General features: G+C 35.8%; 1 protein-coding gene across 2 annotated transcripts in view; it reads left to right on the forward strand.

Annotated features, from left to right (window-relative positions):
• The window catches only part of LOC150103069 (receptor-type guanylate cyclase Gyc76C-like), a 182,382-nt gene that overhangs the window by 128,573 nt on the left and 26,790 nt on the right, over positions 1–27,019 (forward strand). For both annotated transcript variants that reach the window (XM_090398404.1, XM_090398406.1), the window contains 6 exons: positions 3,311–3,413; positions 4,041–4,199; positions 4,349–4,453; positions 5,931–6,002; positions 11,724–11,889; positions 19,614–19,763. In XM_090398404.1, coding sequence (XP_090254530.1) covers positions 3,311–3,413; positions 4,041–4,199; positions 4,349–4,453; positions 5,931–6,002; positions 11,724–11,889; positions 19,614–19,763 — 755 coding nt within the window. The remainder of the gene's footprint in view (positions 1–3,310; positions 3,414–4,040; positions 4,200–4,348; positions 4,454–5,930; positions 6,003–11,723; positions 11,890–19,613; positions 19,764–27,019) is intronic.

Genomic DNA, 27,019 nt, shown 5'->3' on the forward strand with positions numbered 1-27,019 from the left:
TTCATCGGTAATTTTTTCTGTCCATGATATCTTTAGCATTCTTCTGTATAGCCACATCTCAAAGGCTTCGATTTTCTTGATGGTTGTTGCCTTCAATGTCCATGTTTCAACTCCATAGAGCAGAATAGACCACACGTAGCATTTCAGCATTCGGCATCTGACTTCCATGTTTAGGTCTTTATTGCAGAATAGTGTTCTCATTTTCATGAAGGACTGCTGTGCAACTTCAATCCTTGTCTTTATATCTATTTCTGGATCCCACCGTTCATTAAGCCAGCAACCAAGATATTTATATCTTGACACTTGATCAATATTTTTCCCATTGAGTGTCAGTTTCATTGATGAGGCTGGATGTTTGCTGATGATCATGTATTTTGTCTTGTTGATGTTTATATTTATTCCCATTCTTTGGCTTTCTGTGTATACTCTGTCAACGAGTTTTTGGAGATCCATAATGTTATCTGCAATTAGCACGGTGTCATCTGCATATCGTAGGTTGTTAACATAAATGTACATAAATTTCTAAATATATAGTTTTAAATGGTCAGTAATTTACTATTCCGCTAATCAGACTTCAGTCACACCTCTCACTCCCTGAATGATAACAAAAGCAAGCGTGAATTTCAAGATCAGCATTCGCCTCTGTACACGAGATTTTCCAGAATTGCTACGCAGACAGAACAGTTTATTCTCAAAAGACGTCTCCCGAAAAATGTAGTTTGCGAATGTTTTTCAGAGATTTTAGTTTTCGGCACGTAGTTCGCAGCTGTCTCGTAAGGAAAAAAAAAAAAAAAAAAATACAAAAAATAACCCCCGCAGTGTAATTATGGTCTATAAACCTCACGATTGATTAAGAAACACCGCAATCCCCAAAGTAAAAATCCGTCTCAAAGCTAATTAAACCTCTTTTGTGTACTTGATTAATCAAACTTAAAAATGTCACTTTTCTTTTGTTTTCGCGCGTTAAAAATGTTCAATTACTTGACAGCAATGCCCTTATCTACTTCAGTGCTGCTTTTTATACGTTGACTTTTCCAAAGTGTCACATACGGTTCAAAACCCCATTAAACGAAATAAATTTGAATACGCTTTCAGAATTATCCTATTGATATCATTTTGAAAACAACGTGATCATTTAAAAAAAGTTACGACATTTATCTGAATTGTAATAGTTAATAATGTTACATTGAAAATTGTTAATTATTAGAACTATTATAGAGCTAAATGGCAAGGAATTTTAACATTGTCATTTTGGTATACTAAACGAAATAAGCAATGTGATTAAGACTGCACACGATAAGATTTTTTTTTTTCCGGAAAAAAAAAAATCTGTGTTGCTACAGTGCAGCTAAATCAAGAAAATCTCTTCTAGAACGCAAAAATGTAGCTTTTTATTTTTTTTATTTTATTTTTTTTTATTGTATCTCATAGAACCTTCCTCCATTTGCATTCATAAATGAATTAAAACAGGAAATCAGTTTTAGATTCTTCTCTTCAAAGTCTTTAAATATTTTTTATCATTCTTAAAATTTGAAAAAAATAAAATAAACTTGTAATATTACAAATTTTAAATAAAATGACATTTATAGCGAGAATTTTTAACAATTTAATTATTTACACTACTATTCTTTTTAAATAATATCATAATAAATTGTTTTGGAGGACTGAATGGTTTGAAAAAATGACATGTTTAGACTCTCTCTCTCACACGCGCACACACACACACAGTTATATCGAAAAATCCGTTACAAAATGGAAATAATAAGAATAATATAAAAACTTCACACTGAAATAACGTCTTGTGACATGTCTTCGGAATGCAAGCTACGGATTGAAGGGGGAGAAAATGCAATAAATCTTCAACAAAAGAAATATGAATACAATCCTATTAAAGATGTGTTAAAATATCGAAATGCAAAATTTATGGATAAATAAGATTTATGTTTCGTAGTTAGTTCCACTTTTATAGCGACGAGTATAGTTTTATGATGAGAACAAAAAAAAAAAGTTGTTGTAAAGGTCTTTCATCCGATTTAGGTTATTTTTGTATATAAAAAAAATCTGGGTGAAATGAATAAATAAAGATAAAAAAAAAGTCAACTCTATTTTTGTAACTTGCAGCATTTAAAAGAGCAAGAAATTGAATATTTTATAAATCTGAGTCTATCTTGGAGTGTCCTTGGAAAGTTAGCAAAAAATTTCCTACTTTTACGACACGAGTAGTTAGGAGTTTCAAAGTGTTTCCCATATCTCACATTTGTAGACCCTAAAAGGAACTAACGGCAGACATTTCTCAAAAGTGCGACCATAAAAAAAAGGGCCAAAATGTTGTAGCTGTACGTTACTCAATTTAGGGGGGGAAATGTTGGGTAAAAGTTGGATAGCACTACGTAATTAAAATTTTCCATAAAATTTATTATTAACTTCAATTTATGTGGAAAATTTAGAGATAACAAGCACAATAATATATAAGTTATTAATAAATTAATCGATCGCTGCAAAAAAAATTCAATGAAAGTCCTTATAAGGACTGGCTTAAAGGGGCGAAGCAGGAATGCTTTTTATCTTCTCCGTTATCTGTAGAGGACAGTGTAGGGATAAGGTGTTATTGAGCTATAAAGCTCTGATCATGGCAGGAGGGTAACAGCAATAGCCGAGCTTCATTGGCTACAGCATTGCCATCCATTACCGTCCAAGGGTATTGGATTGAATGAATCAGTCACCCACTCATGTCCAAATTCAATGAAATATGGAAAAATAATTAATATATATTTTTCAAATTATGGTGTATTTGCCAATATAAATTATAATAAACGATTTTATATTTAAAACAAAAAGAAATCAAACAGATTTTTTTTAAAATAATGGTTTGTTTTTAAAAAAAATATCTAACTATACTTTATAAACTTAAAACCGAACAGATTATAAGTGTTTCATAAGTTCTTCGAGGTCACGTGATTAATGGCTTTTAGGATCAAATGGCAAGAAAATAAACTGCAAGATATAACACGAACATGAAATGTAATATTCTACTGACGTGTAGCCATTTTCCTTTAGCACCTCTAGTGAGCAAATACCAGTATCGTATTTCGATTACCTATAAGCTCGTGTCTGTCATGATTAAGTGTGATTAGTTGCTCAAATAGCCGCTTAATCATTCATTACTTAAATTGGACATACGACCACAAAAGATCGCACGAAACCTATCGCTGCAAATTTCTACATGTATTATAAATGTGCTCCTGTACTTTCTAGTTGGAAGACAATAGAAAATGTCAGTCTAGGCAAGTAATCTGAATATTTCTTACAGGAATTGGAAGTACGAACAAGAAATATCTGGGCTCCTATGGAGGATAAATATTGAAGAATTGTACTCTGCCAACTCAAGAGGAATCGTCCATTCTACTAGTAAGGTAAAGAAATTAAAGTAGTAATATAAATAAATTTAATTTTTACAAAATTAAATGATTATTTAAATTAAAAATATTGAATTCTTTAGACACCAATAAAAATTATTAATCACTTTGATAAGGAACGTCTTTCATACTGTTGTTTCTGTTTTACTATCGTGCTTAGTTTAAAGTTATTATGTTATGAAAAATAATTATTACTTTATTCATATGAAAATGCTGTTGAACTTGTGCACTGGGTAGAAAAGGGAGATTATAGTTACTCCCTAAAATACTCCCTTGTATTAATGGGTTCTCCAATACCGCCTTTGTCTTTCAACATATTATTAGTAAAAGTATTTGTATCGGTTTTGTAAAACACAGGAAAGAATTCACTGGGAAGATATGTTACTGTAAGATTATTTTTAGCGTTTTTTTTTTTTTTTAAATCACTTAGTAATCTGGATAGAAATATCAACAGCTGTATGTAGCTTCAATTCCCAGTGATCACCGATGTTCCACCTTATTGTTCTCTAAAAATATCAACAGCCATTTTTTTCTGAATGCTTAAAATGAATCTTTTGCTGTTTTTTATATATGTTGGGTTTATTTGATAATTTTGAGACTCACGAGTTCCTTATTTTTCTTTAGATGAGTCTGATGAGCCAAGTATCTTGTGAATCAAAATTCCTGCCCCAAATCTTCACGGAAACGTCTTTCTACAAGGGTACAATGATCGCATTGAAGCAGTTAAGATTTAGCAAGAAATTTGTAGACATTCCAAGGGCAACGAAGAAAGAAATGAAACTGGTAAATGTGCCAAGAACTATTTTTGAGTGTTATTTGTGAAAATACACAGGCTATTTGCACCCCAACTGACATTATCTTAATTATTACTTCTCCAATTAAAGCTGATTCCAAGTTAGCATTAAAAATGACTTTCTTTTCTTTAATTCCAGTTAAGAGAACTACATCACGATAATATTAACCAGTTTATTGGGGCCTGTTTTGATCCAGGTTGTATATACTTGGTGTCTGAATACTGCTCCAAAGGCAGTTTACAGGTGAGATCAAGTATTTTTTAAAAGTAATAATTGAAGTCTTTTTAAAGTAATTTAGTGTTTTCGGACATAGTTCTTAAAAGAACTGGGCGATGGACTGAATCCTTGACTCTTTATCCCGTCATTTGAATGAAGTAAATCTGTGTGGATGGGGTGTTGTTGAGCTAAAAAGCTCTAGTCATGGCTGGGTAACGGCAATAGCCGAGCCTCAGTTAAAACTTCATTGGCTACAGCATTGCCATCCATCGCCCTGGAAGTCCTAAAATGGACTTTTGACTTGTCTCGAAACATTCCGTTTTCAAACATAGTAAAGTTATAGCTATTCTTGAACTTTTTTTATATAAAAATAGTAGTCGTGTGGAATAGTTTCATCTTTTTAAATTTAAACAAGAAATGTAAATCTCTTACAAAATCAACAAAATATATGTCAATACATGGGAATGCGAATATTTATCAATATCGCTGCAAATATTATTGAATCAAAAGTTGACAATTGTAAGATTCGATCGTTTACTGCTTTGATAAATTGAGACATTGAGATTTTAATGAAGAAAATGGGCAATTAAGGCCATCTCATCGACTGGGACAAGCCTATCCCCATCGATAAACTACTCTTTTTGCAAGGTGAAAAACAAAAGACAAGCGGTTAGGGTATAAATTTTAAAATAGATATTCAGGTGTTGGGGAGCTTTTAATTCGTTTTTAACACGTTCATTGCCAATCACGCGATGCGAGTTCTCGCCAAACGGCCGATCACGCGTTATCGCGTGGACGTCGTTAACTAAATAAAAAATATAAAAAAATTGGCCACCACACGAAATTGCAATTTTCAGCTTGGCAATGAAAGTGTTCAAGTATATTTACTACCTTATCATATACTGATATACATACTTCTTAACTCTCCAGTCAATTATAAAACTAAGTTTTAATACTTTTTTTATTTCGTGCTTAACAATTTTTGAGATATAGGGAAAAAATAAATGTTAAGTTCTTACGAGAACTCTTTCTTTCGAATTCTGAGATTAAGTGACCAATGAAGCTAAAATATAATCCAGTGCATTATATCTATTACTTTTTTGATTTATTAGAAGTGAGGCTATAACAATTTTTCGCTAACATAAATCACGCATCATTATGAACTTTTTTTTCTTTTTCATGTCCGGTATTTGAAAAAATCTTACTTAAAAACAAAGAGAATACATTTTTCTACAAAATCTGTTAATGCAACTTATTTCGTTCAAATTATTCAACAATGGCGTTTGAATAAATAAAATAAATAAAAAAGCTTTCATATCTTTTTATTTGTTGCTATGAAAGCCACGAAAAAGATATGCTAATGAAGTTTTTAATTTGAATGCAATTATCTTTTTTACAAGATGATTAATTTTATTTTGTTAAGTTAAAAGGGAATTTTAGGCAAGAGAAGCTTAATCTTACTGAATGCTTTTCGCTAATGGAACTTTATTTTGCTTTTCTTTAGGACATCTTGGAGAACGACGACCTCCGATTGGATAATATGTTCATTGCTTCGCTAGTTTTTGATCTCATCAAGGTAAGTCTACTGAACTTTACACAAATATTAAAAAAAAACTGTTTGTTTATTATCTATAAAAAAAATAAGAACAAAAATAACATATCATTAAATATGTTTAAAATAAAATATAAATGCTTTTATAATTTTTACTTAATAGTATTAAATGAAATCCAAATTTTTTAAAGTATAACTATTTTAAAATAATAAACAACGTGAAACGCTACTAAACGGTTAATGGCCGAGAGGGAAAATCTAAATGGCGGCTCCCGTGTTAGTGTTTCGTGTCGTGTATTATTGATGGTGAATTGTGAATTTGATTGATGATTGATATGTTTTATAGCGATTTATGATTATTCATTAGTAATAGTAGTTAATTGCTTGCTACCATAAACAGACACTTTATTTTTCCATAGTGGAAAATTTTCAATTGACTTACCATCCAGGTAAGTCAATTGAAATTACAAGGGCGATACGCTAGGCCTACTGCCGGTAGTATCGCCATTGTTTCATATCTTGTAATCATAAGCAACTGTCTATTTGCTATCGTGACATTTTATTGCTGGTAGACACCTAAGAGTGTCTACGCGATTTGCTAGTGGATCCTCAAAAGTCCACAGGAGTATCTTTACCTGTTCCGAGCAGGTAAAGATACTCCACAGGAGTATCTTTACCTGCTCGGAACACCTGAGCAATCTCTACTCTTTCTCCATCTGTGTCTTAACACATTTCTAAATTATTGTTGTCATGGCAAAACTTCTGAATGAGGCCAAATTCGAGGAAGTATACATGGAATTCCTCAGACTAGGAAAGCTGCTGAGTGATAATTGGCCAGGAAAAGTCAAGCTCTTTGACACACACAGCAGTCACAGAGGACAATATGGATGACATAAGTGAAGAGCCCATAACTCTGACGCAATCAGATTTTGCACACTCCCCAAGTATGGAAGATGCTACATCCCAAGACAGCCGTTATCAGACCTTGGAAACAGATACAGAGTTCCAAATGGTCAAAAAAGAAGAGGAAAATCTCCACCAATGTGGAAGAACCCAAAACAACAGGGATAGAAGCACTCAATGGTCCGAAAGAAAAGATACCACCAGTCACATTAAGGGATAAGGAAAAATGGATCCCTGTCTCGTCAACCCTCAGAACAAAACATCTCATTCTCATGGGCCAAAAACTCAGATAAGGCAGTTACAATACAACCCACTACTGTCTCGGATTACAGACAGATGACCAGATTTATGGACAATGCTAACGTCCCATGTCACACCTTCACTTTACCCAGCGAAAAGAACCTGAAGGTAGTTATCACTAGGTATCACTCCTGAAGATGTGAGCACTGATCTCTCCAGACGGGGCCTGTCCCCAGTAAAAGTGAGCAGGATGCTCAGATCTGATAAAAGACCAATGCATTTGGTGCTGGTGGAAATAAGCAACGCACAAAAGCAGATCTATGAACTGACTGTAGTATGCGGACTCAAGATCGCAACTGAGCCTCTTAGGAAAAGAGCATCTGCAGGTCAGTGTCATAGATGCCAAAGGTTTGGACATGAACAAAAATTATGTAAGGCAGCCTTCAGGTGCTTAAAGTGCGGCGAGGGACACCAGACCATCACATGCACCAAACCACGCACAACTCGAGCATGCTGTGCAAACTGCAGAGGACCACACCCCGCCAACTACAAGGGATGACTTTCCAATCCAAAAAAATAGAGGATCAACAAAAGAAAATCTTGCTCCTCCACTTAACAACGTTTTAAGCAACCAAACAAATAGTCCTCCAGTCCGAAACACCTTGCCTTCTACCTCACAGGAAGGAACAACCATGACCAAAACATATGTTGAGGCTGCAAGAACTAAGCCTCCTACATCTCTCGAACTAGAAAGCTCCAACATAACATCCGTTTTAACAGCCTCACTTGCCACTATGCTGCAGGAATTCAGAAAGACATGCCCCTTAACATCTTCCAGAAAGAGATTCCTGCAAGGCACTCAAAACATTATAACACCATCTGTCATGAGTAATAAATTCAAACCAAACGTTTTAAGATAATCACATGGAATGCAAATGGATTGATGAACAAGGTTTTGGAACTTTAAGAATTTGCAACTCGTCTCAGTGCTGATATTATCTTGATTGGTGAAACATACCTAAGACCAGCTAATAACCCAAAAATCCGTCGATACACTATGTACAGAAACGACAGAATTGGCACAAGAGGTGGAGGCACAGCCATATATATTAAGAGTTATTTGAATCATAATAAAATAGACAAGCCCAAAACAGTGAACCTGGAGGTGACCAGTGTAGAGGTACATACCTTCAATGCTGGGAGTCTCAAGATCTATGCTGCTTATAACCCTCTGAACATTCCTCTGCTGACAACAGATCTGGACTCCATATTTGTCAGCAGAGTATTATTATGGAGTCCAAATGACTCCATAATAATAGCAGGAGATCTCAACTCAAAACACACAGCTTGGTACAGCTCATCAACTAACACCAAAGGCCACACACTTTCAACTTTTCAATGCTCAACTCTGTTGTTGTGGCCGGTCCTACCGAGCCCACCCACTTCAGCCCTTCAGGTAACCCGGATGTACTAGACATTGTCATCTTTAAAAATTTAAGATACTAATTCAAATTGGAATCAGTCAACGAATTATCTTCTGACTACAGTCCTATAGTGCTTAATCTAGGTTCATCAGATCATTTCTCTCCTCTGCACTGTGTGCAGAGTACAAGTTAGCCAAGGTTCTTCCCGATCATATTAGTCCGGTGCCCAATATCAGTAAAAAGGAAGAGATTGACACAGCAGTAAATAACTTAACCATACAAATTCAGAAAGCAATAGAATCAGTCAGACAATTCACTGTCTTCCATCCAACCAACCTTATCCCAGAAGAAACCATGGGGCTAATCAGAGCAAAAAATAGAGCCAGAAAGAGATATCACAATACCAGAGCCCCACAAGATAAAACAGTATTGAGTAATCTAAACAGGCAGGTCCGGGAAGCTCTTCAAAAGCACACAAACCATCAATGGGAAACCAAATTGGCTAACATCAATACTGAAGATCATTCTGTATGGAAATTCTTAAGAGCAATCCGCACCAAAAAGCAACTCATATCCCCCTATACAAACCAAGAAAGGGACAGTTCACAAAGATGAAGAGAAAACCGAAGCACTAGTAGATAACCTAGAATCTCAGTGCAACCCATCGTATACAAATCTAAATATCAACCTTATGTACAAGATTCATTGTCATGTTAGGACAACCTTAAGACAGAACACTGTTAACTCCGAACATATCACTCCTACAAATCCGGCAGAAATGATAAATATCATCTCCCATCTAAACAGTAAAAAAACTCCAGGACCGGATGGCATAACTAACAGAATAGTAAAACTACTTCCAAGAAAGGCCATAGTCCATCTCATCAACATTACAAATGCCATCTTTATATTCCAGAATTTCTGTACTACATAGAAAACAGCCACCATCATGCCACTGAAGAAGCCAGAAAAAAGTCCTCACCTTCCCGAAAGCTACAGACCCATAAGCCTATTGTCCAGCCTCGGAAAGGTGATAGAGAAAGTGATCCTCTCAAGATTCCAAGCAGAAACAGATAAGTTAGGAATTTTGCCTAATGAACAGTTCGGCTTCCGTAAGGCCCATAGTACAGCTCAACAAGTGCACCGGCTGGTAGAAATCATTACTAAAGGTTTTAACTGGAAACTCAATACAGCTGCCATCTTCATCGACGCAGAGAAGGCGTTTGACAAAGTATGGCATCAAGGCCTTCTCTACAAACTGATAAAATTTAACTTGCCAGTCAAGTTAATAAAAATAATTCATTCTTACCTGAAAGACAGATATATGCAGGTCAGGGTCGGCGAAACGGTTTTGACCAGACGCAAGATCTCGGCAGGTGTACCTCAGAGATCTCTTCTGGCACCTCTCCTGTTCTCAGTCTATGTAGCAGGTATCCCTCTGAACTCAAGAACAACATTCACTGCATTATATGCAGATGACACTGCACTGATGGCAAGATCTCTGAGCCCAAAACTGGCAACTAGAAGACTTCAAACCAGCATACACATTTTAGAAAAGTGGATGGCAGACTGGAGGATCCACGTTAACCCCTAGAAAAGCTCAGCCATACTGTTTACTAGAAAGAAAATCCATACCATGGAGGATCTTTATTTATTGGGAGTAAAGATTCCATGGCAGACTGAAGTTAAATATCTTGGAGTGATTCTTGATAGTAAACTCCTATTCAGTAAAAATATTAGGTACATTACCTCAAAGACAACCAAAGTCTTAGCACAGCTCTACCCTACGATCAATAGACAAAGTAAACTGGACACGCAAAAACAAAATTAACAATTTACAAGATGGTAATTCGACCGGTGATCACTTACGCATTCCCAGCATGGAGCCACACCGCAAATTCAAACATTCTAAAACTTCAGAGATTACAGAATAAGTGTATGAGGATGATTCTGGATGCCCCTTTGGTTTATAAGAAACACCCAGACCCATAGAGAAATTAATATCCCTTATATCTCTTCCCTTCGCCTAGATCTAGCTTAGAAGTTCTTTACCAAGACAAGCAACCATCCAAACCCGTTAATCAAGGAAGCTTCGGAATATAATGAAGCGGAAATTACGAATATAAAAGACCAAAGTCTATCTTAAGTTCAGCTGAACACAACTAATTTCACTGCCCTCAATGGGCGAGCATATAGCTCACAAACACTCCATTCAAAGTTCTTCCATTACAAGACAAAGGAGAATATGAAAAGCAATTTTGCTTCAACCATCTATAGCCAGAAATGTTAATGTTACTAAAGGATTCTGTAAAATTAAACTGCAGATCTCTTACATTCGACTACTGGTGCCCTCTGACGACCAACACCGATAACATTGTTTTAGGAGTAGTTTCTCTCTCTCTCTCTCTCTGCTGGATTGATTGGTTAATCATTCAGCATTTTAACGCAGGAATAACAAATACTTCTTATAGCCGATTGCTGGCGCCCTCTAACGAAAAACACTAGCAAGATGATTCTTGGGAACAGTTTTTTTTTTTTTTCCTGCAGGATTTGAATGGTTAATAATTCGGCATTTTTTGTTATTAAAAATTGAACAGTTATTTTCAAAAGCTCAAATTGATCTTTTGAAAATAACTGTGAATAATTCAATCTGAATTTCCCTACAGAGATGAGTTTTTCTAAATAAACTGTGTTTAAGAAACAGAAAAGAGCAATTTTTGGAATCAAATCATAGAAAACAGAAACCAGAGGAGAAAAAAAAAGCTAATTATCCTCAGGTTTTTTCTTTAACGCATTCTGAGTTTTATTAGAAAAACAAAATAAAATTCAAATGATACAAAAAAAAAAAAAGAATCGAAATTATGCGCTATTTAAACCGTATTTTTTTTAACAACAAAACTATTATATTAATTTTATTTTTAAATTGCTTTTTAGAATTAAGATTTTATCAGATTCCTCAAAATATCAAAAATTTAATTTAACATTTAAATTTCTTTGAACCGATTTAAATGTATATTTAAAAATATTATTTAACTAATGTTTAATGTCATTTAAGATTGTTTTTGAATCACTTCTCATCGAAATAAAATCAAAATGAATTATGAGTAATTTTTGAGACCAAAATTGTATAAACTCTTGAATTTAGAGAGCTGAATTGTCAAAATATCCTTATTTTTAGGGGATGATTTTCCTTCACGATTGTGAGCTGAAGGTGCATGGCAATCTGAAGTCCTCCAACTGCGTTATTACCAGCAGGTGGGTGCTTCGCATCACAGATTTCGGACTCCATGATTTGAGAACGAACGTCGAAACCGAATCGGTAGCAGAACACGAGTACTACAGAAGTACGTCCGAGTGGTATGAACTTCTAGAACTTTTATCGCTCCAAAAGCGAATTTAACTGCTATTAATTGTGCAACTTTGATTACTTATCGATCTAGAATAATTTTACCAAATAGTTCAAATTCAGTACAATTTCATTTGGACAAATGAAATGGAAAAGATTGCAGAAACACAAGCTGTAGTCATTGATATCTCTAAGGTAGTCAATACAATAGCAAACTTATTACATTTAGGAGCGCTGTTTTGTTTTTGGAAGACGTAAACGAAAAGTGAAAGATAAGTGTGGTGAATAGGCTATATCGAATTGCAAGTCACATGATTGTATCTTGAACATTATTTTAATATTGTGAAGCTGCCAATTTTTTGCTAGCACATACAGACGATGGATGTCTATTGCGCCTTTATTAGTTTTTTTTTGCTATGTTTCTGAAATGCGTGCATTGTTTTTGAAGATCCAGGATTATTTCCTTTTTTGATCTGAGGGATATGGTTCTTTACTACAATGCGTGGATTATTATTTCACTTTAATCAGTTTCGGCATTTTTATTTCTTTTATTATTACTTAGGTGCTCAGGAATTGGGGATATGCAATCGCGAAACTGTTGTTGTTGCAGGGGACCCTAATGATCTGATGGTCAAACTTATGTAAATGATATCGAATATTTCTTAATTAATATGAATATTTACGGATTTTGGTGAAAAGTAATCCATAATTGTATGTTTAAAATATATATTTAAATACTTTGTGCATATTTTGGATATACGATAATTTTCTGTATTCTGAATTTAGGGGATCTGTATCCAGTCCGTATAATCGGAAACTTGCACTCTTCTAAGATCAATTCTGATGGTGAAATTTTTGGAATCATCATAGAAAATAGAAACCAAAGGAGAAAAAAAAATCTAATTATCCTCTGATTTCGCAAACTATTCCATCCATCCATTGAATACTATTCGCTCACATTTGGAGTAAATCTATTGAGCACTTCAGAAAGTTTATTAATTCTATTCTTTCACGCAGTTGCTCAGTTTCTGCATTTTGTGGACAGTTCCGTGGAAAATATTCATCAGAATTGGCACAGGTAATTCCCCCTCTAAATTTGCTATGACAGGTTCAGCAACTAGCTTCTACCTATTCGTAATTTAATGTACAACTTTGTAGACCTAATCGCTTTGTTTATCCCTCTCCCTTATAGGAAGGAAACTTTTGTAGATTATTGATTTCAGTGTTCACAAGTTTCTTGTTTTTCCACGGCCTTCTAGCCATCCACATTCTGAAATCACGAATAAATAAATAAAAACTTAAGAATTGAAAAATGATTATGCATTTTACTGTTCCATTAAAAATAAAAAATGGACTAAATTGAGGAATAATAAAATAAATGGCGACAGCTAACAAAGTTCATGTCTCACAGGAATCGTAAACCAACTTTATTTTTGGTTTTGTTTCATGTTTGGTATTTCTACTCCGATGATTTCTTGTTATCGCAAAAATCTAATGCCAGATAAGCGAAACTAACTCCAAGTGTTAAGAGACTAAAATGAAAATATAACAAATAAAAAAAAAAATGTCTCGCCATTACTTGCTTCAGTGTTAGTATCGCGTTTCTTCAGTGTACACATTCTGTCAGAGCAGCCTGTCCCAACTGGTCTTTTCCGATAGGACAATGGCTTCACTTGAACATCTGACAGCAACTGGGATGCTATTTGGTTTCAGAAAGAAAGAAAAGGGAAACGTAAGAGGAATTTCTAGTATTTTTTTCTAACACCAAGGACTGATTTTTAACTAATAAAGAATCGGACATTCTTTAAAGCACGTTAGTAAGCAGATAGCTACTATGAACTGCGTGTCTGTTTGTCTGTCGGTCCGTAGAGGGAAGAACTCGAGATCACATGAACTGATTTCGATGAAATTTAATGTAAAAGAATTGAAAATACAATACATTTTACTGAGCGATTGATTCAAACAGAGAAGACTTTGGCCGCCTGTGATATTAACCGCATTAAACGAATGGAACTTCTTACAACTCTCAGCAATGTTACGTTTCAGGTACATTTCTTCTTTGTCTTCATTCTAGCCTATATGTTAGGCCAATTCCTGTCTCGTGTCACGATTTCTTGGTCTTCCAGCTATCCTTTTTCCATTTATTTTTATATACGCACGTAATCATTTGATAGTCTGTTCTTGCCCATTCAATTTAGATGTTCTATCCATTTCTGTTTTTATTTACTTATATTCAAAGAACGTAAAATTTATTCATTTGTTTTATGGTCCCACTTACTATATCCAGCTGTATTTTCCTAAGAAATTTCATTTCTTTTTGTTTGAATTTGTTTTTCATCTTTGTTCCATGTTTTGTTTCCGTATAATAAAGCTTGTTTAGATGATAACATAGTCGGATTCTGCTGTGTACTAGGGATGGGTTAAATATATGATTTATTATGCGTATACTTTAACAAAATTTGATATTTTAATGTCTGTCTTTTTCATCTTCATATAATAAATCATCCTAAGGTATTCAAAACCATTATTTGTTCTAATATTTTATTATCTGTCGCGATTTTTCTTCTTATTGGATTTCTTTTGAATGCCATTATTTTTGTCTTTACTTTAGATATTCTCATTCAATATTCTTCGGAGATTTCATTTAATGTTTACAGATCTTTGTAAACCATCGTCTGACATACATTTCCTAAACATTTCCTAACTTGTTTAAATTTTATTTATAGAGTTAGAAATCTCACTACTTTAGCAAAAGAGTATTTTAATTTAACTGAAATACTATCGTTCAAATGGAAACTTTTTCTAATTTCTTTTAATCCTGCACCGAGTGAATTGCGAAACCTTAGATAACTTCAATGTTGTTTTCAGATAAACGAAATATGTCGTTTAAAATTCTTTGTGTTATGAAGAAGAACAGCAAAAATAGATATGGTTGAGCGTCATATTATGAAATGTATTAAAAGTAGGGGCTGTGCGTGTCGACAGAATATAGATTTTCTTTGTTTGACTGCTGATAGGTCATAAACAATGTTTGGCCTCGTAATCCACAGGATCAGTATGTATGTTAGTTGTTTTTTTTGCGTACGTCGTAGAGGGCAATTTGCCAAAAGCTTGAATTCCCCTCCCCCCGCATCATGTGAAAAAAGCAATGTGACGTTTCTGCGGTATATCAATACTTTTTTTTTTTTTTTCGAAAACTTATTCTTTAAAACACATCAAACTTTGTTAACCGAATTGTGATAAATTTCTAAGAGAAATTTTGTGGCATTCACGTACATGAATGCTGCCTAAGAAAAAATTCTCGATCTTACTGATCAACATACTGCTAAGTATAAAGAAAGTTATCTTGGGAGAGGATCCAAACTTTTTTGTTACATTTGAGACAGCAAAGTAAAAAGAAATTATTAGACTAGTATCATCTCGCAGCCTTATGTGCCAGTAGGACATGGAAAGCATTGATGATGATCGATGATCATTCCACTCACTGGAGATATTTCTTAATTTCTCCAAGACAATATCGTATCACCTTCCCCCCCCCCCCCCCCGCTGAGGACAGATGATGATGACTAGGAAATAGGCAACACCTATTTCCAAGTGCTGTGAAAGGAAGTTTCAAACTGGATTATTAAGAGAATTTTCAAATATTCCTTCCAGTAACACTCTGCTATAAACGCACAAAATCATTTGCTTTGTCACTGTATATTTTATCTATTTATTAGTTTTGTTCACAAACTTTTAATAGTCATAAATAACCTTCATAATTGTAATCTATCATTGGATGTGTAGTTATTAAATACATTTATTTTATTAAATAAATAACAAAAATTCATTTTACGAAATGAGAAATGTTTCTAGAGAATTTGGAAGCAGTGAGGGATGACCATTGGTAGTACCCTAATTGGAATCCATCTTATAAATGAAGCAAATGTAATTTCAACGTCAACTTATTTGCTAGCATATCCCCTTACTAACACCGTGTTTCATAACTAGTTACCAATCACCAACTTTCTTCCAAGTTAATATTTCGTGTCAGTTATTGGATGGTTTCTAAATGTTGCTAAGCATTGAGATATTCTTTCTGTCTTTCCCCTGGAATCTGACACCTGTTTTGTTCACATTTTCTCTCCCATTCTGACTAATGATCCCACCACCACCTTAATTAGCTATGCTCACACATTGTCGAATATACTAACAGTGTCAATTCTTAATATGTTTCGACAACTGGTCATTTGTTCACTCTCGTGTCTGGTCATTTTTATTTCTAACCGAATTTTATTTCTCATATTAGTTATTAAAATAAAATCGAGTTGAACATCATCTTGTGTCCTGTTACCGAAGTGTTCGTTCTCTATTATTCCACAAAAACTTATTCAAGTAGTTTACGATATTAGCTTTATTTCTTATATTGTCTCTTTGCAATGTAATAAATTTGGAAATAAGCAAAATTGGAAATAGAGAAAATAGCCAAAACACTCAGTAATAAAAGCAAAACAGTAAACTACTTGTAGGAGATTTATTTAAGAGGATAATGTCATTTGATTACAGTAAAAACCTGTTCATAAGTGCAACATTTGGTTTAGGGCAAAAAGTGAGAGAATGAAGTATTCAGGTTAATCAACCAGAACTTTTTTTTTTTTACAAGGATTAACGATGAGCTTGTGTTTTGCATTTTCCCTTCTCCATATATTTATTTTTTTTTGTGTGGAGAAAATATTTTTTATATATAATCTTCCTTTTTTTTGTCCTACTGCTAGATGCAAAAATGTAATGTTTTATAATTTCTCATTGCTTACCTAACTAGTAATGCAGTTCCTTTTAAATCGTTAAAATATTCCAATAGTATTCTTTGTACCCTATCACCTCCATGTGATGCATATTTTGAAAAAGTCGCCTTCATATGATTGCGTGTGAAAGAGGTTCTGTGGGAAGCTTCTCATTACTGTTATGCAACAAAAACTGTTTATAAGCTTGTGGATTTTTGCTCGATAGAAACAGTCCTTGTAACTCTTATCGAAGTCGAGGGTTATTTGTAATACAAAAACACATGCATTACAAAAAAAAACGAAATTCTTACAACTTAGATAAGAGCTTCAAAAATCGTTGATAAAAAAATATTCAACTTCTATAAAAGCACTGATATGAAAGGGGGAAAAATTATTGCTTTTAAGTTTGTTTTGAAAGAGTAAACAAGACCCAATATTTTTGGCTTATAATTTTATTCATTTCTCTGAAAAGCTAATCTCCAACATGGCAAGTAACAATTTTTTTTTTCATTCACGGAGATAATACTGTTTGTTGCTGAAGACAATCACTTAAGATGGTTATTTAGTTAGATTCAAATCTCTAACGAGATTTTTCATTTCCTTCTGTTCAATCAGAATAGAAAGATATGCGCCAGGTTTATTAACCTTCAAAAATGCTTTCCATCAGTATCATTGTGGAGATGACGAAACAGTGTGGCACTGCTCTTACAACTGATTCTAAATTTGGGTACGAAATCAAAATGTTAATATTCGTAGAACATTCAGAGGCATCAGGTAAACAGAAGTAACAATCTGGTACACGATAATTGTTTTTCTCTTGGGATCACTGGCATCCCCAAAGTCATCACAGACCAGCATTTCACCTGAACGCGTTAACTAACTTGTTAACTAAATAATAATAAAAAAAAAAACCCTGCATGAGCAAATAATTCGAATTACGAGTTTGCATTCTATATAATTCGACGTACATTAACAAGGATGTGTGAGTTCAGATGTAAATTTATAAATCAGGATACAGATTAATTTTTTTTAATTAGTGCGATCTCCGTTTGTTACTTTGCACGTGCCATGTTCTCTTACTAGCGTTAGCATATTACAGATATATATTTGATAGTAATTAATATTACTAATGCACTACTGTGTAATCTCTCATAACAGTCCTTTCATTCATTTTAAATACCGACCTGGCACTTCCAATGAATGTTTTTAGGTGTTCAATGAATTTCATCACTCAGTCTCACGTGAGGCTCCAACCATGCTTATTAGAAGGCCTGAAGTGGCTGATTTGCTGTTTTCCAGAGAAATCGATACATTTTATGTATTATGAATTATGAATTATGCCAACTAAATTAACAGACGGTGCATTGTCCTAATAGCCCTAGTTGCAACCAGCAGCATCCACCATTTATTCTGCTTCAATCCTTAAGCCATTCCAATATGTTGACTGATTATTTTCACCCATCTTATACTATTCGTATGCACGTTCTAATATAATTTTAAAATATTTTATATAAAGATAAAATTAATATAAAATATTTAAAGAATCATTTAATTAAATTATAAAATTTTGAATTAATCAAAATTAGTAATTGTTATTGAATGAATACATATTTATTTAATACAATATTCTGCAATCTGGGTAGGACGAAGAAGAGCCCTTGAATACAACTACATAGCGAAACTTGAATCATCGCATCATTCACACACACTCAGAAAGAAGAATTATTCGAAACAACTGCAAAAACAAATCCCCTTCAAAGTTCCGAGAAGAAGGGGTGGAAGTCCTTTTTAAGCTTGTAAAAGTACATGAGTGCATGTAGTGTACTTAGAACGTATGATGCATCCGCAACCAAATAACCAACTCCAGTGTTATAAGAGCAATATCAAGGCGGTAGCTGTGACTGGCGTTAATAAGAAATAAGTCCATCAAGCCAATCAAATATGAATTATGACCAGCCACTTTGGAAGTAACTGGATGCTCCCTTCTCACACGTGTTTCAAGAGATATTAGTGAGAAGTGCTGTTTACGAATAGGCAACTTTGTTTATCTTAGATGAAATGAAGATAATGTGACGAGGTTATCAGCACTGTGTTGCTGCGAATGAGAGTGTATTTTCCTGGAAATACGTACGATCCCAGTTAAATTTGATCCAAAAGATTCCAGAAAATGTAAACAAACAATGAAGGAAAAATCCAGTAATTAAAAACAACTTATTTAATCGTTAGTTAATCAAACATAAATATTAGTTTTAACGAATACTAATATACAGATACGTATACAAAAAACAGAGTCCTTATAGTCCTCATAAGGACTGGCTTAAAGGGGCGAAGCAAGAATGCTTTTCATCTTCCCCGTTATCTGTAGAGATAAGGTGTTATTGAGCTACTAAAGCTCTGATCATGGCAGGAGGGTAACAGCAATAGCCGAGCCTCAGTTAGAACTTCACTGGCTACAGCATTGCCAGTGAAGTAATAAAAAAAAAACAAAAAAAACAGTAACTTTTAAAAAAATCTTATATAATAATTTATTTTAATTTTTATTGGTGTATTAAATTACATTGAAATAAATAATTTTTGAATTAAGATTTCTTAATAAAATTCCTTTCTTTAAAAAACAATATTTCATTTACTACGATTTTGTATTAATATGTTTTTATATAGCTAAAATATATTGATCTATGATGTGTCTTTCGAGTTTTTAGTTTTGTGCTAGCTTGCTGATTTTGTTGTGGTAAAAATAGAATCGACAGCGATCTCTTAACACAATAGCACAATTCATGAAAAATTGAATCATATATATATTATTTATATTTTATATGGTAGGCATTACAAAAATTTGGAGGTAATTAGAACCTTATTAGACCAAGAAGCAAAATTTATACTTAAATTATTTTATTTATTACAGTGAACTGGGTCGTTTCAATTATCACTTTTTTTTTCTTTTCTTTTTTTAATTCAGATCTTCTATGGAAAGCCCCTGAACTTCTAAGGCATCCATCAGCAAATCCTAAAGGGACACAGAAAGGAGACATCTATGCATTTGGTATAATTTTGCATGAGATAATAGCCAGACAAGGTCCATTTGGTTATCTGGAACTGACTCCTAAAGGTAATACAAAAATTCTGACTCAGTAGAAATGTGTCTGTTCAAATATTAGTTTGAATGCATACTTTCAGTAACTACTTCTGTTAGAACTCGCATGTTGGAAGTTTTTCCACTCGGTTATACTATAAATTAAATATACCAAGACATTATATACTTGGTTTAATACTTTATCCAAGTGTAAGCAAACAGAGTTTACACCTGAAGTATTTTCAGCACTGGGGCAACTCGTATATAGAAGCTGACTTCACATCACTTACCTTATTATCCCATAATGCAAAGGTATCTTTCTTGGTATCTTTAATTTACAGTATAACCAAGTGGAAAAACTTTCAACAACTATCTCTAATCTAGAGTGTTTTAATAATAAGGTGTAACACCTTTTGGCTACTCGTATATGAAAATATGACTTCTGCATTACTTCAACCTTTCGTGATTGAGAGGAATCAATCGACCGTGAGATGCGGTGATTGATTCATTCAATCCAATACCCTTGGAGGGTAATGGATGGCAATGCTGTAGCTAATGAAGTTATGAGGCTCGGATAGAGATAGATATTGCTTTTACCCTCCTGCCATGATCAGAGCCTTAATAGCTCAATAACACCTTATCCCTACACTGTCCTCTACAGATAACGAGGAATATGAAAAGCATTCTTGCTTCGCCCCTTTAAGCCAGTCCTTATAAGGACTTTCGCGATTGATTGAATTTTTGATAACCTAAAGTCCTTTTCAGGACTTCCAGGGTAACAAATGGCAATGCTGTAGCCAATGAAGTTTTAACTGAGGCTCGGCTATTGCCGTTACCCAGCCATGACTAGAGCTTTTTAGCTCAATAACACTCCATCCATACAGATATTCTTCATTCAGATGACGGGATAAAGAGTCAAGGACTCAGTCCATCGCCCAGTTCTTTTAAGAACTTTCGCGATTGAAGGAAAAATCCATACCCTTGGAGGGTAATGTATAGCAATCTGTAGCCAATGAAGATCTAACTGAGGCTCGGCTATTGCTGTTATCCTCCTGCCATGATCAGAGCTTTAATAGCTCAATAACACTTTATCCATACAGTGTCCTCTACAGATAACGGGGATGATGAAAAGCATTCTTGCTTCTCCCCTTTAAGCCAGTCCTTATAAGGACTTTGTATCACCGGGGGGGGGGGGGGATGAGATGCGATGATTAAAGCCCTTCGAGTGCAGTAATGGATATCAATGCTGTAGCCAATGAAGTTCTAACTGAAGCTCGGCTATTGCTGTTACCCTCCTGCCATGATCAGAGCTTTAATAGCTCAATAACACCTTCATATAGCTCAATAATAACTTACACTGTCCTCTACAGATAACGGGGGAGATGAAAAGCATTCTTGCTTCTCCCCTTTAAGCCAGTCCTTATAAGGACTTTGTATCACTTGATAAATTGCCCGTGTGGTTGCAGGGATAGGAATAGTTCCTGCTATAGCCAATGAAGTTCTAATTGAGGCTCGGCTATTGCTAATATAAGTTCGCTCTCCTAAGGTTTTTGCCTTAAGGGGTAATTTGAGTCTCCGGGTAAAGTTTTCTCCGGCACGGCACAGCCCGGTGAGGGGCTTCGTCGGTGAATGATTTTCTTCGGAATATAAACATATGAGCGGTTCTGCTCGGTGGTGGTGGTGTGTGGGTGGAAGACCATCACTGAGTGGAGCCAACGCTGAGATAGACGGTCTTTCGGCCACTATGGAGTGGTCTAGGGATCGTCCCCCCCCCCCCACCCCCCCCCCCCCCCACCCCCCCCCCCCCCCACCCCCCCCCCCCCCCACCCCCCCCCCCCCCCACCCCCCCCCCCCCCCACCCCCCCCCCCCCCCACCCCCCCCCCCCCCCACCCCCCCCCCCCCCCACCCCCCCCCCCCCCCACCCCCCCCCCCCCCCACCCCCCCCCCCCCCCACCCCCCCCCCCCCCCACCCCCCCCCCCCCCCACCCCCCCCCCCCCCCACCCCCCCCCCCCCCCACCCCCCCCCCCCCCCACCCCCCCCCCCCCCCACCCCCCCCCCCCCCCACCCCCCCCCCCCCCCACCCCCCCCCCCCCCCACCCCCCCCCCCCCCCACCCCCCCCCCCCCCCACCCCCCCCCCCCCCCACCCCCCCCCCCCCCCACCCCCCCCCCCCCCCACCCCCCCCCCCCCCCACCCCCCCCCCCCCCCACCCCCCCCCCCCCCCACCCCCCCCCCCCCCCACCCCCCCCCCCCCCCACCCCCCATTGCAAAGGTGGAGAAAGCTCTCATCAATCCTATCTCAGTATCTCCCATAATGCAAAGCACATCTCCTTGCGGATATGTCTAATACTATGCATTAAGGCAAGGGTAGAATAAGCTCTGATCACTATTCTTAATATTTACCCATAATGCAAAGCACATCCCTTTGAGGAGATGTATAATGCTAAGCATTAAAGGTAGGAGGCTACTACCCAGACCAGTTTCGACCTGTTTTGAGGTCTCATCAGTGGGAGCCAGGCTAGGAAATACCAAAGTTAAGTAATACAGAGCTTAAAAACTTTCTACATATATACATTCTATGTAAACTTTCGAGTTTAGACCGTATTGGTTAAAATTGGCTCTAGGATTCCAAAATTTGTATCTTTTAAAGTTTTCAATGCGCGACTTCATTCAACTTGGAATGACTAATGAATTTTTCTTATAGTTTTTAATTCGTAGTACAAATTGTCAGAACTTGCTGTATGTCACGCAAACTGGTTGGTCCAGTGGACATAGGAACTAACAGATCACGACTTCGAACAGTACTGAAAAAGTATGGCTCCCATTTTATTCTTAGTAGTGTATGTAGATTTTAAAATTGATACTTGAAACTTAAACTTCATGCAATTTTAGGTGACTATTTCTGAATATCATCGCCTCTGTGGTCTACACGTTTGAATATTCAAAACTCTTCGGAACAGAAATGAGAATGATGACAGACTATAATTATCGCTGGCTTGACTTCATCGACTGGAGTAGTCAATCAGTTTCAGATTAATTATACTGAATTATAGCGATTAGTAGTACAAGATCAAGAGTAATAACAGCCGTGACACTTAAACTAGTGGGGCTTGATGCCAGAATTATTACGATCAAATTTCGACCAGCTTAACTGCAGTTGTTTATGAATATATCGATCCATTTGTTTTATTTTTCTTTATTTGACGGATGACAGGACACCTATTGCCAATTATGAAGTGCTAAATACACAATTAAAGAAAGAATATTTGAAAATATCGAAATACTGCCAAAACAAAAAGTGCATGATCAACTGATCACATCATTCAACAGGTGTCTTTACCTACTTCTAAAAATAAGTGATATTCCCATAGGTCGTCTGCAATTTAGAGGTGGCTACTTGGCTGACATTATTTTCACTAATTAATGGTATTATTGTCATCTCAAATTTCGGAAGAAATTTACATTCTCAACGTTAAATGAATTTTCAGATTAACCCCACCTACGAAAGAAAGTAAATGCATAGTACAATGTTAACGGAGGTGATTTAACACGAGGCCATTTTGTTTCAGGAACCATGACTGGAACGTGTTTCAATATTCCAGCTAATGAACGTGACCTCATACTAGATGAGCAGCGCCAACCTTCTGCTTTCTCGGTACTTGGCTCGCTTTGGCCGAGTGGTTATTGTATTCCCCAACCAACAGGCCGTGGGCATGGATGTCTGTGATTATCTTTAGGTGGGAGATGAAGTTCACTACCGGATGTGAGACACCCTCCCCTTCACCACTTATTGGGCTTAAAAGTTTCGTGTTTGGTTTCCGGATTGTGTAAAAGATAAATTTAAAAATAATAAAAATAGAAAAAAAAATCCCTAGCTCACCCACAATATTAATTAAATATGAGTTTACAAAAACGTTTCCAGGCAAGAATTTTTTGCATTTCTTGAAACTTGTGATAACTCTACATAAAATTACAACCAGAGTGCAATATTTTTCAACCCTATACAAATATTATTACTACATACGAATACAAAGATGGATATTATCTATTTTTCAACATTACTCTGTATTTCAGCTCCCCCCCCCCACACACACACAGACAAGTTTGTGCCCAAAGTGTACGCAATGGTGTGGGTTTAATAATCTGGATCAGGACCATATTTTTCAGTATTTTGAAATAGAAATGTTTCTGTTTTTTGATAAATTATATAATAATATTTCAGACGCCATTCATACAGTAATGAAAATAGAAATCAAAATGAACGTCTTTCCCAAACCCCCCTCCCCTACACACACACACAGAAAAAAAAGGTAGGAGGAAGACGATTTGAAGCAAAAGCATAGGCACAGATAATCATTTGGCTATGCAGCAGTTACAGTTTTTATTATCATTCCTTGATTAATATTGACTTTTCTTATTTGTCCTTGGTTATTGCTGCGTCATAAATATGTGTTTACAATATAAACAAAGTTCCATAGAATGTATCTCAGTTCATTCCCCTACATTACTTCTCTACTTTATTCCCCTAAATACAAATTTAAAAAAAAAATTAAATGTCGTTAGTCCGATTTGCATTAATTGGTGTGATACAATTACAGTACTCGTTTTTTTGATAGGTCTATTTTTATATAATTTTTTATCATTTGCTAATTAAGCTGACTAGAATAATTGAACTACTAATAGACGAAGTTGCTCTTTGTTGAATATAGGTTTCCTTTTTACAATAAATAAGTATTGTGACTGCACAGTGTAAAAAAAGAAAGACTACAGACTTTACTACACACACACACCGCCTTTGAAAGAGGGGAGAAAATCTTTATAATGGTAACTGGAGCTAATTTTTAGCATTGTAGACCAGACAGTACATTGAACTCTATTCAATTTTAAAGTTCAATGCATCTGGGTAGCTTGAATGCTGATATTAAAGTTCCAATTCATTAGTGAACAGAATCTGTTTACTGATTCATGTAAACAGATTATATATTTGAAACCTTCCACGGTCTAGACTTCTTTATGATTTAAAAAGCAGTGTCGGAAAGTGGAAAAAAAAAATTGCGACACGGGATCCCGATGTTTATCTTTCATCATCAGGAGGCGATTTGTCGCCAAAAAGGAGTGCAAAAACAGGCGGGGAAAGAAGGTCGGGGAAAGACTCGGATAAAATCGACATACCAAGCTCTGAGATAGAAGTCGGCTTTCTTAATAACAGGTCGTTTAACACTAATAAATGATAACTGAAGGCCATCGCTCGCTGGGTTCCAGAGTATGAGAAGGTTTTTGGTGGGTAAATCCAATTAAGTTAAATACAGTCTACACACCCCTGTGGTTCCGAGAAATGTTGGGAGGGGGGAGAGGAAGCTGCAAACGATCTTGCCAACGCAATACTTTCATTTTAGACTTCCCGCTTTTACTTATTTTATTTTATTTTTTTGTTGGTTTTTCATTCGCGCGTACTCATTAGTAGGTAAATTACGGAGTAAACGACCAATTAGTTGTGAATGAATGTAACCCTTAAATACACCGGCACATACGTAAATGGGCGACACATATCTTGAGATCAGAGCCATCACGTCTACTATTTTTGTTTTGCGCAAACGAAACCTACTTGAGCAACGTTACTTTTCCTTCTTATATCCCCGTGGGGACACATTTTGATGGTCATTGAACGACAAACTCAATGCATGCGTATAGTCATGTAATACTTTGTATTACAATCTTATATGCATCTCCACCTAAAGTGGTTAGGCTTAATGGCAAATGCTGAACCATGGAGCATTAGTTTACAATAAATTTAGGCGATGCTGAACCTTAGGAGTTTTTGTATATGAAAAATAGATGTGAAAAAGTAATTTTAAAATTGAGGCTACGCTTAGTTATTTGAAAAGAAAAAAATCGAGAAAAAGATCTTGAACGTTAAGCCTAACCTTTAGTGATGTGTCACAGTTTCACATGTCTTTGAACACATTTTTCTTCGTCACAGCTGCCATTATTCTTGCAATGTCTTGATGGAAAGATATAGTTCAAGACAACATAGCTAGATAGATTGGTGGCGCTAAAAAATCAATTGTATGAATATTTAACTTATTTAATTAACAGCGGAGACGAATAAAGGAAGAAAAAGCATAAATAAATTTATTTTTATGATAAAACAGTTTCAAAGAAACTGCATTTAATGTGATTGTTCTTAAAATTCTAAAAAGAACTGGGCGATGGACTGAGTCCTTGACTCTTGATCCCGTCATCTGAAGGGATAATTCTAAGGTCAATAGCCGAGCCTCAATTAAAACTTCATTGACAGCATTGCCACCCTGGAAGTCCCAAAAAGGACTTTTCTTCCTGATATTATAGAAGAGCAGATTTATTATAACCTTCTTAATGTGATTGATCTTATAGTCCTTATAAAGACTGGCTTAAAGGGGGAAGCAAGAATGCTTTTCATCTTCCCCGTTATCTGTAGAGGACAGTAGGGATAAGGTGTTATTGAGCTATTAATGCTCTGATCATGGCAGGAAGGTAACGGCAGTAGCCGAGCCTTATTTAAAGTAAAGTCATCTCTAAAAATTCGGACGATCCCTAGGCAACTCAATCGTTGGCGAGAGACCGTCCATCTCAGCGGTGGCTCCACTCAGTGATGGGAGTGGAGCCACCGCTGAGATGGACCTTCCACGAGCAGAACCGCTCGAAGTCCGAAGAAAAGCATTCACCAACAAATCCCCTCAGCGGGCCGTGCCGGAGAACACTTTCCTCAGAGACTCAAATTGCTCCCTTAAGGGAGCGTACTCACATTAGCAATAACCGAGCCTCAGTTAAACTTCATTGGCTACAGCATTGCCATGTCGACTCAGTCCTTATAAAGACTGGCTTAAAGGGGCGAAGCAAGAATGCTTTTCATCTTCCCCGTTATCTGTAGAGGACAGTGTAGGGATAAGTTGTTATTGAGCTATAAAGCTCTGATCATGGCAGGAGGGTAACAGCAATAGCCGAGCCTCAGTTAGAACTTCATTGGCTACAGCAGTGCCATCCATTACCAAGGGTATTAATCACCGCATCTCACGGTCGATTATTCATCTGCTTCCTCTCCTTCTTTCTGTCCCCAATATATATATATATATATATATATATATATATATATATATATATATATATATATGAAATAATGGTGTTTAAAAAATTTGCGAGAATATTTTATATTAAAATATTACATTATTTTTTTAATTTTATTTTAATTAAAATTATAATTTAACTTTTTAATATATTTCTACAAGATAAATTGAAATTATATAACAGAATA

Source organism: Typopeltis vanoorti, chromosome 9, assembly GCF_054136105.1.
Source record: "Typopeltis vanoorti isolate ZY-2024b chromosome 9, IOZ_Tvanoo_1.0, whole genome shotgun sequence".
NCBI lineage: Eukaryota > Metazoa > Arthropoda > Arachnida > Uropygi > Thelyphonidae > Typopeltis > Typopeltis vanoorti.